The sequence below is a fragment of the Elephas maximus genome, chromosome 24 (assembly GCF_024166365.1).
Source record: "Elephas maximus indicus isolate mEleMax1 chromosome 24, mEleMax1 primary haplotype, whole genome shotgun sequence".
Classification (NCBI taxonomy): domain Eukaryota; kingdom Metazoa; phylum Chordata; class Mammalia; order Proboscidea; family Elephantidae; genus Elephas; species Elephas maximus.
Genome location: NC_064842.1, coordinates 36435217 through 36452364, shown reverse-complemented (window position 1 = coordinate 36452364; position 17148 = coordinate 36435217). Strand labels below are relative to the sequence as shown.

The following is a 17148-nucleotide window of genomic DNA, read 5'->3' as shown; positions in this document are numbered from 1 at the left end:
CTCTTTCTTTGCATCTCCCTCCCCTAATCCCAGCTCTCTGCCCCTCTCCTGCCCTCCCCCCTCCCCCGACACAACAAGGCTCCTGGGGCTCTAGGAGACATGCAACCCCACCAAGAACTATTGGCTTGTCATCAGGGGAAAGACAGAATCTACAGGAGGAGAGACTGAGAACACCTGTCAAATTAAGGGCGAGAACAAATCTGACATCTGGAAATGACAGAGATCAGGGTCACAACATACAGCCTTTTTGTTTTCACTTGACTTCTTAAGAGGATCCCAAAAGCCTCCCACAAAACAACTCAGAAGTTTCTGACAATTTGGTAGCTGAGAAAATAACTCAACATTGGGTATTTTCCCCAGTGAAACTTCCAAAATTGGGGTAGGCATTTTGAAAACTTGTATTTTGGTTGTTTCTTTTTCCCTCTGGCAAGGGGTGAGGGGAGTTTAAAGACAGCTGTTAGTATCCATGTGTTCACATTAAGGAATCTGGTTAATTTTACATGGTCTGGCGGAGTTCTCCCTCCTCAACTCTCCTCCTGAAGGAATCTGGTTTCAGGCCAGGAATAATTTTTTTTTTTAAAGGAATTAAAGTGCATTTTTTCAGAAAAGAGGGTGGGGGGAAGTGGTGGTTTACACTTAAGTGATAATGATTAAAAGGGGGTGGGTGAGAGAAAATCCTATTCATATATATAGATATTTATAGTTAAGGTCATAATAAAACACACATTCTCTAAGGAAATAAGATGCACAAACCCAGTCTAGCCCCTTCCGTGGTGTAAGAGTGCTATACTGGCTCACTAATTTTTCTGATACATCTTTATTAATGGAGTAATTGCTTCAGATGAAAGATACAAACTTCAAATATTAGTTTTTTTCAAAGGGAAAAAACAGACTGGTAAATTCTACCAGTTAAAAATACTCTATCCCATTCCCTTTCAGGGATGACAACATTTTAGAAACTGATTGTCTGTTTTAATATGAATCCTTCTTGATTAGCAAGTTGTGAAAAAATGTTGTTAGATAAGTCTGTTGCTTACAAATATCATGCCTTTAAAAACTCGGGAAGAGGTGGGCTCGGTTGATCCTTGCTATCAATACCAGCTTAGGGAAGTGAAATTTTCCTATGATCTCTTCATTTGATAGCTACCACCAGAATCTTATTTTCTATTTTCCATTAAATACTTCACCATTTCTTGAGAAAAAAACTTGAGTTTTCCAAGGAAAAGTAAATGCTACATGTACTATGTGAAAAAGTGATGGGCTCAAGATGAGAAAGGGGAATTTGCCCTGGATTATGGCCTTCAAGTCCAGTGTGATCTATTTTTCACAGTGACCAGTGGGAAGGCACAGTGCCAGGGACAGGTAGATGGGGACAGTTGTCACCCATCAATAAGCACCATAGAGCACAATTGGCTAGATTTCTTTCAGACAGTGTCCATCTGAAGGAAATCAAATTTCTGCTACATTGACTTTTCTATCTTTGCCCCCTCAGCCTTCTCCTCTCAGAGGCAGAGCATGAGTAGGTCCCACCCTGAAATTATGAAGAGCCAGGAAATCCAACTGCTCCTCCGATGTCCTTCTCCCTTTATTCACTCATTGACACGCTAAATTCAGAGTTTCATTTTGAGATTATCTAAAGGACAAGCCATTAGTTCCTGACTGAACTGGCAGATCCATTTCAGTTTTGCCATCAGACCACAAAATAATGGGCTAAAACTGAGAAAACAGATCATAGTAGATAGAAAGTTAATGGAATGAGACAGAATACATTTCTTTTGCCTATAGTTTGAGAATCTTTTCCTTTTGTTGAGGGCAGGGGAAAGGAACAGGGTGGTGAAACTTAGTCAGACTTGGATTTGTTCAGCTGTTTCAGAAAGGGTTTTCTAGAGGTTTAAAAGCCATCAGCAAGCCAACCCAGTACAGCAGAACTTGACTGAACTTCACAGTCCTGCTGGGAATTTGTTTCATTCCTTGCTTAAAATAAGGGACAAGTTTACGTATTTCTTTTACCATTACTTCCTCATCCTCTTCCTCCACTCTCTTCTCAAAAATCTTAAAATCCAGTGCAGTACGATTGCATAAAGTTCAACAAAGTTTCACAGTACTCCGCAATGTTCTTCACCATGAAAACCCTAAGGAGTTACTCTTTCTGGATGCATACAAGTCCCAAAGGCCCAGTAACAGGCAGCCTTCAGTGACTTTTCTAAGGCATAGGATGCATTTCCTCTAGCTGACATCGCAGCGTTTACATGCTAACCAAATAGCCAGGCCTTTATGCTACTTCTAATGAAATGTCATAGCCCAGTGCTAAATCGGTCATCTGCACTCACCAACTTTTTCCTTGACCTCCACTTTTTCTTCTCCTACACATCACCTATTTGAAGTTCAAATTAACAATTATTTGTAGGCAATATATGAATGAACACGTCTACAGTATCAAGAATTCTCTCAGAAGAGAGTGCTACATTTGAACTTGCTCTCAAACACAAATTTCTCTCATGAATTAGAAGTCACCTGGTAGCTAATTTGAACAGTGATTCTCACTTCTTAAGGGTAACAGAACAATTCTCTCCTGCCTAGTACCAAGTGTGAGGCTGAGAAGGCAGGTAATGGGCTCAGGAGATTGAAACAATGGTGGCCATTAAGATATCTTTACTACCTGGAATGGGAATAATGAAAGATACAGAACCTCATTTGGGAATTACTGAGTTGGTTTTTTGACACCCTGGAAAAAAGATGCTAAAATGACTCATTTTACATTCCATATAAACTACAGAAGTATTTATGCTATAGTTAGTGCATTTCATTCCCAATCAACGAAAAGTGAAAGCCACTTTACATTGAAACATCACTTAGAAGACAGGCTAAGAGACAAAATAATCAAATGTATCTTCATCACCTCCAGCAAGATCCTTTTTTTCCTCTTTTAACTTTAACACTACTACCTGTTTGTTTTGCAAATGGAAATCACTTCAGGAGGGTTGAGCTTTTACGAATTTCACGTACTCTATTTTATCTAGCAGAGTTGAGAAACCGCTACTTATATCACACATACAAAGCAGAGGGTTCTAGAGATTGAATTTTGAAAATTAGGTTTTGCTTACTTACACTTCCTTTGTATTTGGTATATAGAGAAAATTGGGTGGATGACAATATCCACCTCCAGAATTATTCTGAGGATAGATGATCCACTTTACCACCTGAGTCTTGGCTTATTAAAAACGTTAAATTCAGAGCCAATGCCTGGGGTATCAATAAAGATGTCTTATATCAAAAAGAGAACTAAGACCACTAAGGATTACCTAGTTGGTGATTTTCAACCTTGGCTGTGTATTAGAATCATCTGGGGAGCTTTTAAAGCGCAGGCTGCACAGTAGGCCGATTAAACCCTAAAGTCTGGAGGGGTGCCCCAGTACTTTTTAAAGTACCCCAGACAACCTAGGTCAACTGGTTCTGAAACAGAAGTAATGAAGCTCAGGTGCTTATCCAAGTCAGAGGGAAGGTGAGACTCCATGGCTTCCTTCCAGACTAGGGGATTTAACAAGCCCCTGTGAAACTACCTCTCATTTTTTTTTTTGTATTGTTTTTAAATAAATCACTTTGGCTGTAATAGGCAGCAACAACAACAGTAAATAACTGACTTAGGTAAGATTGCACCTTAAGTACGTGTTACAGCAAAACATCTAGGAGCAGACCTAGGACAAGACAATGTCTCTGAGCACAAAAAAAAAAAAAAAAACAAGGTAGCGGAAGAATTTTCCTAAGGAGGAGCTAATTCCTGAGTGTAGAATAACAGCATGGCTTATAGGCTGAGAATTATTCTATAGTTAGAAAAAATACATAGTTGTGATGAATAGATTCATATGGTTTTACCATTCATCTCCCTACAGGATTCATACTGCATTCGGGTAGAGGTTACTATGTAAGTTGTCCTATGAGTAATGCTTGTCTCAGTTTATGGAATTTCACATTCGCAGTATTGTCACTCGCCCTACCCTAAGTCACCAAGAAGGAAATACTACTTATCAGCTAGTACTTAAGACATAGGTGCCAACCTCTAAAAATCTGAAAAGGATCACTCTCTCATTTTCACTCCTAACCAGAGAGTTCTAGTTGAAACATTCCAATCAGCCAGAGTATTAGAATGAAATGCATTCCAGGATAACCGTTAAAGGGCCAGTAGTCCTTCCTCAGCTATAATAAATGTTCAAATAAGTTGGCCCAGTGTACCTACTAGTACCCCAAATGGAAAATGAGTTGAATGCTATGGCAACCGGATTTAAAGACCAGGTGTTCTGCACGGTGGCATTTTGCTATTGAAACAGAATCTTCTGACACCCTAAACATTCAAAAGAGGCCATCCTGACTATCACAACAGTATAGACATTAAGAACACAAATATCTCTCTTTGGAGTGATTAAAAGCAAAACAGGTCATCTGAAAATTCATACCTTACATGCCTCCACGTAAGCATTTGGCAGAAGGCTCACTATTGGGAAAATATGGTTAATATCCCAGTTCCCCAAATAATGGACTGCAAATGACAACTGAAAATAAAAACTGGGGGTTCAAACAAGTTTTTTTTTTTTACATCATTAAAAGGAGGGGGTTGCTGTGTGCTATTGAGTTGATTACTACTCAAAGGTCTTAGGTACATCATTAAAAACAAACAGAAAGGTTCCACCTCCACTGGCTACTCTTGCCAAATAGAAGCCAGTGGACAAAAAGCACTAAAGCCCAGGGTTCTGACACTGGTTTATATGAACAACAAAACCAAATATTAACACCAGAGCAGGACAAGGAGAATTTCAGGTATCTCAGACTCTGTATCTTGGGTCTAGTTTCCCTTTGCTTGGTACAGAAAGCTATATTTTTTCTTCAGCCAAGTGCTCGGAGGTAGAGGAGCTGAAGTGAGTATAGAAGAAAAAGGGGTGGACAGTGGCTGAGGCATCCATCCTCCCACCCAAGGGGGTACAGGACAATCTTGGGATATGCTCAGTCTTTAGTGGGAGGTAGAATATTCTGCACTGACTTCATCAAACATCTTTTTCAAACATATACACATAAGCTCACACATGGCTGGCAACTCACAGCAATACTGCAATGCACAGCAATAGCACACCTATTCCCCCAGCTACCTTCAACCTAAATTTTATATTATTCCCCAGCCCAGGTAGATGCAAGCCAAATGTATTACTTTGAGGTCCCTCCTTTTTGCCAGGGTTTTTAAACAGCCATTTCACTTTAACATCTAAATCTTTTGTCTCTAAAGAACAGCTGCACTAAGTGGGTGCACTGTGTTACATCTTTATAAATAGTGCACAAAAATAATTTTCTTAGCCAAAATACAAAGCAACAAAAAGTTCTCATAGTTTACTATGCAAAGAATTTGATTTTAGAACCAATGATACAGCTAACAAAATGCTTCTGGGTTACCAAGGTCACAGTGGATGAGTAAATATATTTATAAACATATTTATGAAAAAAAAAAAAGATACTAAGAAAATAGTCAAACTTCCCACAAAAGTTATTCGCAAGAACTACCTTTAGCATGCCATTCTGTTCAATGCATGTCCACATACAGCTGAATTATATTAGTGTTACTTTTATTGGGCTAGTTTCAAAAAAGAAAAGGCTCATTCTTTAAAAATTCTACTTAATGATTTGAAATTACTTAAAAAAAATATTAGAAATGCCATACAAATTCTAAATACATTTGCTCTCTGACTGATAGCCATCCTAGAGGTGGATTTCAGTCACACTCTTAGTGATCCTGTTTTAGCATCTCGACTTACACAGGAAATGCATTTTAAGCTTTGTTCCCTATCTTGTAATTCTGTTTTTTCCGTGGTACGTAAAGAGCCACTACCGTTAGGATTCTATTATTCTAAGGGAAACTCAGTAGATCAACTTAAAATATGTCATAAATATCTACTTTAAGATGTGGCTGAAAGCAGACATCTAAACCTCACTCAAGCTGTTGTGACTGGCTTTAAATGGTTTACACTTGTGACGCTGAAAAGAATAAATATTTTGTCAATTTACAAAAATTCCCTTTTTTCTGAACTTATTCTCTTTTGCATTTCAAGACCATAAAACTAATTTTTGTACAACCACCAGATGATTTCAAATTTTAAATTCACAGAGAAGTTACAGGAGGGCCCAAAGAGCTGTAACACAAAATGAGAGACCTCTCCATAGGTTATCATAACAACATTTCTCATTCCCAGGAAATATATTTTCAAAGACTTTCTCTGTCACAAAGGGCAGACTTTGAGATAAGTACATCACATCAGAGTGGAAATGCGGATCAAACAGAAAATTTTAAGGCTTATTTTTATTAATTAAAATTTATCCCAATCTTTACATGGAAAAATCTAATTGATCTTTATGCCTAAATACTTCAGACACCTCATCCCCGGTTATCTACCTACAGCAGCCAAAGTCGTCTTTTTCCCTTCATTGCCCTAACTTAAGTCTTTGGCCCTGTGTACTCTTTTTATAGTCTGTATTTACAACTCCTAAGGCCTGACCCAAGAACAGTGATCTTTTTACTAAATGATTACTGGGGATGACCAGCAAGACCCTCTCATTGGCTGATTCTCTAAGAATCCACTGCACATGGAATGCATAATCCCAAAGCTTTCTTGAATATGCTCAGTCTGTAAGGGGAGGTAGAATATATTGATTCTACCAAATATGTTGATTTGGGGATGACCATTTGTAGAGTAAGGCGCTCTGGTGGCACAGTGGTTAAAGCGCTCAGCTGCTAACCAAAAGGTCAGCAGTTCGAACCCATCAGCTGCTTTGCTGAAGAAAGATGTAGCAGTTTGCTTCCATAAAGATTTACAGCCTTGGAAACCCTATGGGGCAGTTCTACTCTGTTCTACAGGGTCGCTATGAGTCACAATCGACTCAATAGCAGTGTGTATTTGTAGAGCAGAATTTCATTTTCTGCCCTTATTTCTTCTCAAGGTAGTCTAATTATTACAAGCCATCAGGAATTAAATAAGGCAAATCTGACAAATCTAATAAAAAGTCATAAAACCTCAATGATTTGTTGTTTGAGATGAAAGAGGCTGGTAGCATATGTTAATTTTTAAAGATTAATACCATATATAATTGAGGAATGGGTTTTCCCATGGGAAAAATAATAAGAGTGGGATGAACCTATTCATCTTTAGCCCAGAACTGTGCTGGAAGATGTATGGTGGCAGTAGAGATTGGACTAAGTTAATTAAACAGGTAAAACTTGCAATGACTTCAAGAATACGATCCATTTTAGCCACCCAGTCAAAACTCCTGTTTTAAGAGATTTAGTAGCCAAATTTTTCATACCACATGAGTTTTCACCTATTTGCAAACTTAAAATACAGCTGATGTCTCTCAAGTTCTCTAACAGCAAGCTCTTTGTTCCCTCCGGAATATTTCTGGCTCAGTATGTACAGTTACTGTGGCTTCACAGAAAAGATAGGCTAATGTTCACAACTTAGAACACAGTGCAAAAAGAAAAAAGGAAGTTTTGCTGTAAGATAAATGAGGGAGTAGCTAATGAAACCTGTCCTAGAATATTTGTCTCATTCTCTTTCTAGCTCCTTTACTCACCCATGATATATATAACATATATAATAATACCTACAATAAATGGCTTCTATGGCACAAACATCTGACCTAAATGAAGGAACACAGAAGAGTCAAGAGATAACAAATCCGAAGACCAGCCTTCTACCCACCCCTCCGTGTCAAGGTGTCCAGGTGTATGAGTGAGATCATCTTTGACCATCAAGAGCAGTCCAACCGCCAGCTGAACACCAAGGCATCTGAATCGTCACCACATGGAATACAAGAATTGCCCAGACAGGCCCTTCCTTAAACCAATTCACAAAATCATGAGACATAATAAAATGGTCGTTGGTTTAAGTCACTACGGTTTGGGGTAATTTGTAGCACAGCAACACAAAACTAGAACAGCCTTTCAATTTTTGCCTTGGTAGTAACTCACTCACTCACAATTAGACCTACCAATCAGTGGGCAATATTCCCCATTCAACTTTTGCTCAGAGATCAACTCCATCATTTTTTGAAGTCTTCCCATCACTTAAAAGTTCACCAAAAGCAGTAGTTTACTAGCTATTGTATATTCTGGTTCACCACAATTCTCTGTAAGTAAATGGACTTAATGTGATGTGGTAAGGATAGTCTAGGCTTTAGAATCACATCAGTAAATACTGGCTTGGCAATTTATTTTTTGTATAACCTTGGGTTCATCAAGTTTCCTCATCTATAAAATGTGGTATAATTATACGTACCAGAGCCAACATAGTCTATTAAGAGTGTCAACTCTAGTAGTAAGACTGCCCAGGACAACCTCTCTGTGTCTGTTTCTTCCCCTCTAAAATGAGGATAATGACAGTATCTACCTCATGGCATTGTCTTAACAATTAGGTGAGTTAATCAGTGTAAAACACATAGAACTGTGCCTGGCACATAGTAAGCATTCAAAAAAAGTCACCTATTTTTAGTTTCACTGTTATTACCTCTTAGTATTATTTGGAGGGTTAAATGTGATTAAGCTAATAGTGCACTTAGTACAGTTTAATTATGTCCCCCTCTTTTTGATCTGTTATCTCTGTAGAGAGAACTGCAGGCTTTTGGAAGGCACACAACTCAGACTCTAACCAAGTAGGTTTAGGACTCTCAAGTATAAGAAAAGTCACATGTGAACTATGTCTAAAGCGAGTTTTGTTATACAAAATCCAAGCACGCCGTCTTATACCAAAAAGCATTTGATACTTAAAGGAGCAAATTAAGTAATTTCAAAGAATCTGAAACATTTTTCATTAAATACTTTGACTTCTGGCACTATGGACTGAGATTACAAGATTCACAGTATATTAAATTGTGTTGTTGGATATATGAGATGATGCACATATACCTTTCTTAACTGGATGGTGAATTTTGGCCTCTACAACCAGACTCAAAAGGTAGACATCAAAGGAACAAGAATTAGGAAAGCTTTTTCCATTAACTGCTCTGCCTTTATAACTTAGCTTTGCTGTTTAAAGCTTCCACCAGTTGAGCCAGTGGGCCTCTCTTAACTGTGCTAAGATGGCAGTTATTTCTGTTACACAGATAATGGGAAAAATAAGAGATAATGTATTTCTGCATCTGCTCTCTAAAGGTAATGTGGATTTCAAGTAATATTTGCCAAGTCTTTGCTGTGTGTCACAGTTGAGAGAAAAGATGTCTGTCTGTCTAAGAGTCTGGATAACTGTAGATCTCTTCTAGGTTCTGATATCACTGTCCCTATCAATAATCACATCCCTTGGGATGTAATTAATTCAGATGTTTCATCTTACTCATTAAATCTAACCATGGCTTGTTCTGAGCAAGAAAACCTACTCAATGCAAAGTAAAAGGACTAGCTTTGGAAAAGACCATTTAAGAAGACAGAAGGAGGAAAAAATAGAACTGAAAATTATCAAAGAAATCATGCTTAGCAATACCTTGCTTTCAATGAATTCACATTTAAATGACATCCATTACCAAGACGTCAAATACAGTTGGATGCAGATGATTTGCTGGGCTATCTACACCCAAATTCTTTCATAAGTCTTACATGCCAGATTAATCAGAACCCCCGATTCATCCGAAAAAACACTAAAATCTCAAGAACACACTCTTACTCTGGGTTTAAGTGCTCTAAGGCAGATCTAACCTGGGCAAATATTCTGGAACTTTATAGACAAAGATTATTGGTTACTGAGGGTATATATCATATAAAGTTTACTGATATCCAACCCAGAAGAAGACATCTTTAAGAATAAAATGCCTAGTGAAGAGGCTCAGTCACTTGCCCAAACTTTAAGCTGACAGAGCTCACACAAAGAATCAAATTCATTGCATTATATCCAGAAAACTCTGTCCAGATAAATAAATTTAACTCAGAAGTCCACGTATTATGTCCAAATAAAGAGTAATTATATTCTCCTCCTGCAAGGATTTCTGTTTATTACCACCTTTAACATTTTCCATATTCTGATATAAATAAAAATGGACATTCACAAAGCAAATATATGACGGGCCAATATATATTTAGAATTACAAATAGTAACAAAAATTGGAAGGTAAGTATAATAAGAATTTGAAACCTTCCGATGTTTCATTATAATGTTTTAAAACATGAAAACATCCAGAAATAAAAAAAGGAGAAGGGGTAGTTTATGGAGAAAGATTTTTTTTTTTTACTACCCCACACAGAACAGATTGAGTTTACTTGAGGAAAGTAAACTGAAGATTTATACTCCAAGGAAAGAGTAGAGGTTTCTCATCTAGAAAAACAGTACTCTGGATTAGAATCAAAACACTTATTCCTAACAAAAATCAATTGTTTAATCTTACCGAGAATAAATTCATTCTTGCCATCATTATGTAAACCAGTTCAAATTTACTCAAAGGAATGGCAAAACTTATTTATCGAAACATTATTTTTTTTAATGGTACTTTATGTAAACACGGTACTCATTTAATCATAATTATGCATGAAAATTATTTTCAAGAATTATCTTGTCATGTTTATAACTACCCTCCTATGTAAGTCCTATTCTAAATGCTTTTAAAGCAAAACGAATCATGAAAAGGGAGCATGAACAGGATAATGAGAAAAGGATATAGAACAAGACAGTAAACTCTTCCAAGAAACTGACACATACCTGGTTATCTTCAATCTAAATATTATAAAAGGAAAAATGTCAGGAGTGACACATGATGGGGGGAGGGCAAGGGTGGTAAATCTTCCCAATCTAAGTTGGAAAAGTTTCTCTGTAAAGTGCCAGGTAGCAAATATTTAGGCTTTGCAGGCTATGTGGTCTCTGTCACAAGTATTCAAACTCTGATGTCATAGGAAAAGTAACCAGAAACACCACCTAAACGAATGGGCATGGTCCTGTTCATGTATAATTTTATTTATAAAAAGAGGTGGCCTCAGGATTTGGCCTAGGGGGTGAAGTTTGCCAAACTCTGATCTAATGCATAAATGCTAAGGACATACTTTGCTGAAGGGAATCTTCTCAGATGTAGGGCTTTAGCTCACTTGGTTACTTGTCCCATTTCTAAATCTCAGCAACAGAATACTTCAATATTTTGCACTTTTTCCCGTATGTCATAAGTAAAGAGCTCCATTTTCAGAGACAGTTTAATAAAGACTCATCTACTATTCTCTGAACATCTAAAAGTCCCATAAGGGGAAAGGCATTTGAGGACAAGGAAAAAAAAATCCTGTTCATTGTGTCCAAAAAAACAAAAACTTCCAGGCCTCCCACTCCTTCCTGATTAAAAGCTTTTTTCATTGTGATTAAGAATATTTTCGTCATTGTTCAATTTAATTTCCTTTCCATTACCCATTTCTTTAAATTAGATTTTCTAGTCAAACAAAATGTAGCCATCACCAGTTAAAGGAAACACTTGGTATCAAGTATCAGCTAAAACTTTTAAAAAGTCATTTCTTGACCAAAGATTATTCAGCTACTAAGGATGAGGTCCACTATTTCACTCTTAAACCAGACCACTTCCAACCAAGGCCATTATAATGCTTAATTATAATGTTTTAAAAGTCTGTTTCATACCATCTTTGGAAAACCCTGTTTCAGTGACGTAGAGAGAGCTGAAAACACCAAAAAAAAAAAAAAAAAACAGTAACAAGAAAATGTTCCTTAACTGTATCTTCTTTCTTTTCCAACTCTATCCTTTACCAACTACTTTGTTTTTACATATTCAAGATCAGACTTAGCATTCTGGTATAATATAATGGCTTGGGGTAGTTTACAGTTTACACAAAATAAAACTCAACTAAGTTCAGAGGTAAATATGGTTCTGAGTAAAGCAAGAACAAGTCATTAGAAAGAACCTTTCTACCTAATACAGTGTTACCAATCACGTCAACTCTGTATTTTATACCGGTAATAAGATCAGAGTTCAGAGAGAATAAAAGGTGCTCCTCAGAATGAAAACAGGTGAATATACTGTCATCTCTCTTCTTTTGCTGAGAATACTGGGTAGCTCTTTTGCTATTAAGCGCCACTCAATGAATCAGTCCCACTGCTTACAGCATTGAAGTATTTAATGATAATTTAGCTCTCATTGCTAACGTAGTCCCCTTCACAAGGTGACAAGTGCAAGTTAAGATTTGGTAATGAGTTTTCAACATCAGCTTAAGTCCATCCTTTCGAGAGGTATCCTCCATGCACACACCAATATAGCCATTCATTGATGCGGATAGACTACTACTAGCTCCTATGATACTACAGTGATATTAGCTAAGAACTTAGGGCAATGTCACAGTGAATCTGGATAAAAATCTTTGATAGCTATTTAGAATTAACAGTATCTCTTCTAACTAAAACAGGAAATCACCTTCAGAAACTTTGTTTAAAAGCTAGCCTGGCTTGAATTTTCATAAACTTCATGGCTCTGGATAGGCCAATTAAGAGGCGAGAACTAGCAAACATGATTATGTTGATGTGGTCCTAGATGACTGGGAAGTGCTCTATTCACAGTATCAATACAGTAAAAACCTACTAAAAGTGAATGAAAAGGGAGGCGGAAGCCACCAAACACGCAGAGCATTTTCACATGAATAAGACAGTCCCTACTTCATTGAAAATGTTTGCTGCTAAACCCAGATGGAGTATTGACAAATGCTGCAATGTTTCTCTTTACAGAAATGACTACACTTCACTTTTACAATTTGGTAATAGTTTAAAAAGCTCTATTTTCTTGCGTATAATCATCTAAGAAACTAACAAAGCAAATTAAGAACTTTTCAGCATACTATTTCTCAAAAGTAGGATGGACTTAAATATTTTTGGTAGGCTTAAAAGCTCCATCCAAAGCAGCATAGTCTATACTTCTCACCTCCCTGCCTTTTCAGTAATGGTAAAATCTGACCACTGAGAGCCTTGAGTACCAGCGAAATGTTTCCCTAATAATTTGAGTCTCATTTTAATTCCATCTTTTTTACGCCACAGAGCACAGCTGGTCCCTAACATGGCCCCCGGAGGCAGTTTTACCCCATCATGCTGTTGTCCATCAAAAGAGAATGCCCCAGTCTTCGTCTCTTAAAGACAAAATGCAGCCCCAGCACTACCTTTAGGAGTAGGCTCTTATTTACTTACCCTTTGCATTCTCACTTAACATCAAAGAAACGCCATTCTTTTCTACCTACCTCCCCACATACCACAAAGCATTCTTATGAAGAGTGCATACAACTAGCATTCTCACAATTGGCTCACACTGCAGGCATGACTAGGCAGTCTCCCAAATCTCTTTTATAATCATCTGTGCCTCTGCACCAAAACAATTTCTTAAACTACTACACATTTAAATACTCTTTAAAAAAATCAATAATTGATCGAGAAGCTAGTGATTCTTTTCTTTTCTATTTGCACTGTAACTTGTAAGCATCGACTTGCCTGCATCCCTCAATATTCCTCCTTCTGCCTCCGCATGTAAGGCAGGACATCCGAAGCTCTACGTGTTTGGTTCTTCTGACTCTCAGTGCTGGAGTAAGAATCTTAGAAGTACCTAGAATTACCAAAAAGGTCCCTTAAAGTTTAAAAAATCTTAGGAATGAGTAAGTAACCAAACCTGATCAAAACTGATCCCTTGGTCATTTATTGCAACATGATTGTGCATGATGTTTTCCGGTAAATGCCCCGTAGCGTATTATTAAATAGCAAAGCTCTTAGAGTCATCAGCAATTTGCTGATGGTTGGCTTATGAATCACTAGGTTTGCAGACCCGAGACACGGATTTAGCGAGGTTCTACTGGACTGAAAATATAACATATGTAGAAGGAAATGGAATTGTGGTCGCAATAAGAACCATAGTGTTGAATTTCTTCAACCACAATATTGCAGAAAAAGTGTGTTTAAAACTTCATATAAAAGTTATCAAATATGGAGACCTGTGGATTCAAAAATACAATCAGGCTCATTACACTGGAAATGACATTTTGATGTACGATATTGCTGTTATGTGAAACTAGGAGCCAAAGAGATGGGATGAAACTTTGGTAGTCAGCCTAACACATTACTTCATCTGGACTAGAGCCATTTCCTAACATTTGAAGATGTCTGAGCACTATGGTTTACAAATACCAGTCAGGAAGTCGCAGTATGGCTCTGTCCTGTTCAACATTTGCAAAACATAAAAACACTTCCTTCCCTGCTTCCCTTTTCCTTAACACAACATTTAAGCCCCCAAATGTAGATGCACCCATTGCATACTCTGCTGCTCATTTACTTCCAGTTGCCTAAAGCGCTTCAGGTGATGCTGTCCGCTAGAACACTACTCCAAGATGGCTGCTTACATGAAACAACCAGGCAAATACCAGCTGCCTAGCCAGAGCAAACATAAAGTCTAACATTTCAAAACAATAAGGAGCACCAGGATTAATTAATTTCTTGAAACATGAAACTGTACTTTTTGGCAGGGAAGTATGAGGAGAAATTCCTCCTCATTATCACCATCATGACTACCTCCTTCTCTCCTATGGCTGGCTGGTTCAGATGACCAAGGCTCCTGCTGCATTTTTTAGATCTGGGCAATTACAGCCATCAAGATGATATGGACCGAAGTCCAGTGTTCAAACATGACTGGTAGATAAATGACCATTTATCATTGTTTTGCTAAAAAAAAATTTTTTTCTTATAAAGTTAACAAACCAAGGCTGTTGATCCCTGAATTAGAAAGTTGACTTGCTTATCTTCCAAAGTGTGAGGTGGAAAGGAGGAAGGGAAGAGCCTTTAGTGCTTTTTATACGTTGCTGATCCTCTAGTTTGGCAACATCTTGGAAGCTTCTTCCAGTCTGGTGATGTGGCATTTTGTGAATCTAAGTACCAGCCCGTGGCCCTGATGCTGGCTGCTTACGGCCCAGAGGGGAAGAGGGTTTCCCCCCTCCCCCTCGATGTTTCAATCTGGCCCAGTGGTGGACACAGAGCCCTGGGCTATTTCCCCAGGGGCAATCGTCTCTTCCTGTGAAGGTGACTCTTCCTCAGCTTGTCCTCGAGAGGTGACAGTTGTTTCAGGGGAGATGCTGTGAGGTCCCTCCAGGGGTATACAGCCAGGGTGGTTTTTGCGAAAGTGCTGATTCAGTATGGCCTGGAAGGGGAAACTTTTGCCACAAACGTGACAATGAAAGGGCTTGTTGCCTGTGTGCTTGCGAATGTGATACTCCAGCTGATCTTTTCGGGTATACTTCTTGCCGCACATGCGGCAGACAAATGGTGTGATCCCCATGTGCAGGCGCATGTGGCGGTCTAGGCTCCCCTTCTGATTGAAAGATTTGGCGCAGTAGATGCAGGTAAGACGTGGGTTATAGCGGAACCACCGCTCAGATACTTCCTGCTCTCGGAGGTATTCCACATAGCCACTTACTCCCATCATTGTTGACTCTTCCACCTGTGCCAGGGAAGGAACATATGCAAGAAAAAACATGTATTATTAAGCATACATGTAAAAGAAATCTTATATATATTTTTACTTCTGTTAATAAGCTAGATGCTTATTTTTAGTGAAGAACCAAACAGTAACTCTACTACCCAGAAGTAAAGCTGTTAAGATTACATTAAAAACCTAAAAACTATGGACACTATATTCAATTACCATAAACAGGCAAGACAGTAAAATTACTTTCTGGATTCTTACTAAACTTTAGCTGAATGTGCTATTTTACAGAGGTAGGAGAATCAGAGCCTATTTGTATCATCTCCTTGGATCACAAGTTTTCAATTATGTTCTAGACAAGTGATGATATGATATGATATGATGAAATGTTCTATAATCTGTGCCATCCAATACGGTAGCCACCAACCACATGTAGCTAGTGAGCACTTGTAATATGGTTTGTGTGACTAAGGAACTAAATTTTTAATTTTAATTACTTCTAATTAAAAATTAAACAGCCACATGTGGATAATGGCTACTGTATTGGAGAATGCAGGCTTAATACATCACGGCAAGCACTTTATAAATTTTATTTGTGACATTATCCTTAATACCAATTTTAATTCAGGAGTAACTAGCTTTATAAAAATGTATTCAATTTGTGCACAACAGCATTCCTTTTTACCCAAAAGTATTCTAGTATCATACTAACATACTATCTTCCTTTTACAGACTACTTGAAGTTTAACTGACTTCAAAGTAAATTGACAGAAGAGCTAAGAAAGGAAAGGAGACTAAGAGATGAGTTTACTAACTTCGTTATTCCTTCCTATGATCTTTTCATAAATCGATAATCAGTAAGTATTACCTAACGACCATTAACCACCAAATACAATGCCAGGCACCACAGCGAAAGACAAAGTACAAGACTTGGTTGTTTCTAATCTCGCCCTCTGTGATCCTGCAGACATATTATCAGCTTGTTTTATATGCATATATGCAATGGTTTTGAATTGATTTAAACAGCTTATTAAAAGTAAATAATATAATCTGTGACTGATATATTATTTCTACAATCTCCCTTAGTTTATAAATTACATCCCTTCTCCCCTCCCCCAAGTTAAATTTCTTATGTTGTGATAATAAGTTTATTAAAAACATAAAAAAAAAAAAGTATTACAAAAATGGCATTGGAACTCTTAATTAGATAATTAACACTTCAAGTTACTGCAAAATAACTACTTTCTTTGTCTTTGCTACATGAGTAATAGTAAAAACAAATATTTAAAACATAAAATTCATTTTAATTTTTTTATGAAGGTCAAACGATACACATTTTTAAACTTATTGTTGAAAATTTTAGACAGACTAGTACATTAAATTCTTATCATCTAACAATTACCAACCCACAGACAATTGCTTTTTTAATCACATCTATTTCTTTCCTTTTCTAAATTATATTCAAAAAAATCCCAGACATATAACTTCACCCATAATACTTCAGTTATCTCTAAATATGAAGACTCTTCTGTCTTAGTATAACCAAAAACCTATCACACTTAAAAAATTAATAATAATTTCTTAATATGCATCAAATAAGATCTTAGTTTTGTTTAATCTAATCTGAACCGTAACAATCTAAATAGTCAATGTATTTAATATATGAAATAAATATGGGTTCCTCCTATCTGAAAGCTGAAAGGG

General features: G+C 37.3%; 1 protein-coding gene across 6 annotated transcripts in view; it reads right to left on the bottom strand.

Annotated features, from left to right (window-relative positions):
* ZBTB37 (zinc finger and BTB domain containing 37) overlaps positions 1–17148 on the bottom strand; it is a 33381-nt gene that overhangs the window by 6324 nt on the left and 9909 nt on the right. For 4 of the 6 annotated variants that reach the window (XM_049868256.1, XM_049868255.1, XM_049868258.1 and 1 more), the window contains one exon: positions 10176–15459. In XM_049868256.1, the coding sequence (XP_049724213.1) occupies positions 14971–15459 (489 nt within the window). In that variant the 3' untranslated portion in view covers positions 10176–14970. Of the gene's footprint in view, positions 1–10175; positions 15460–17148 lie in introns of those variants that run through there. The other 2 variants (XR_007515276.1, XM_049868260.1) reach the window with 2 other exon arrangements.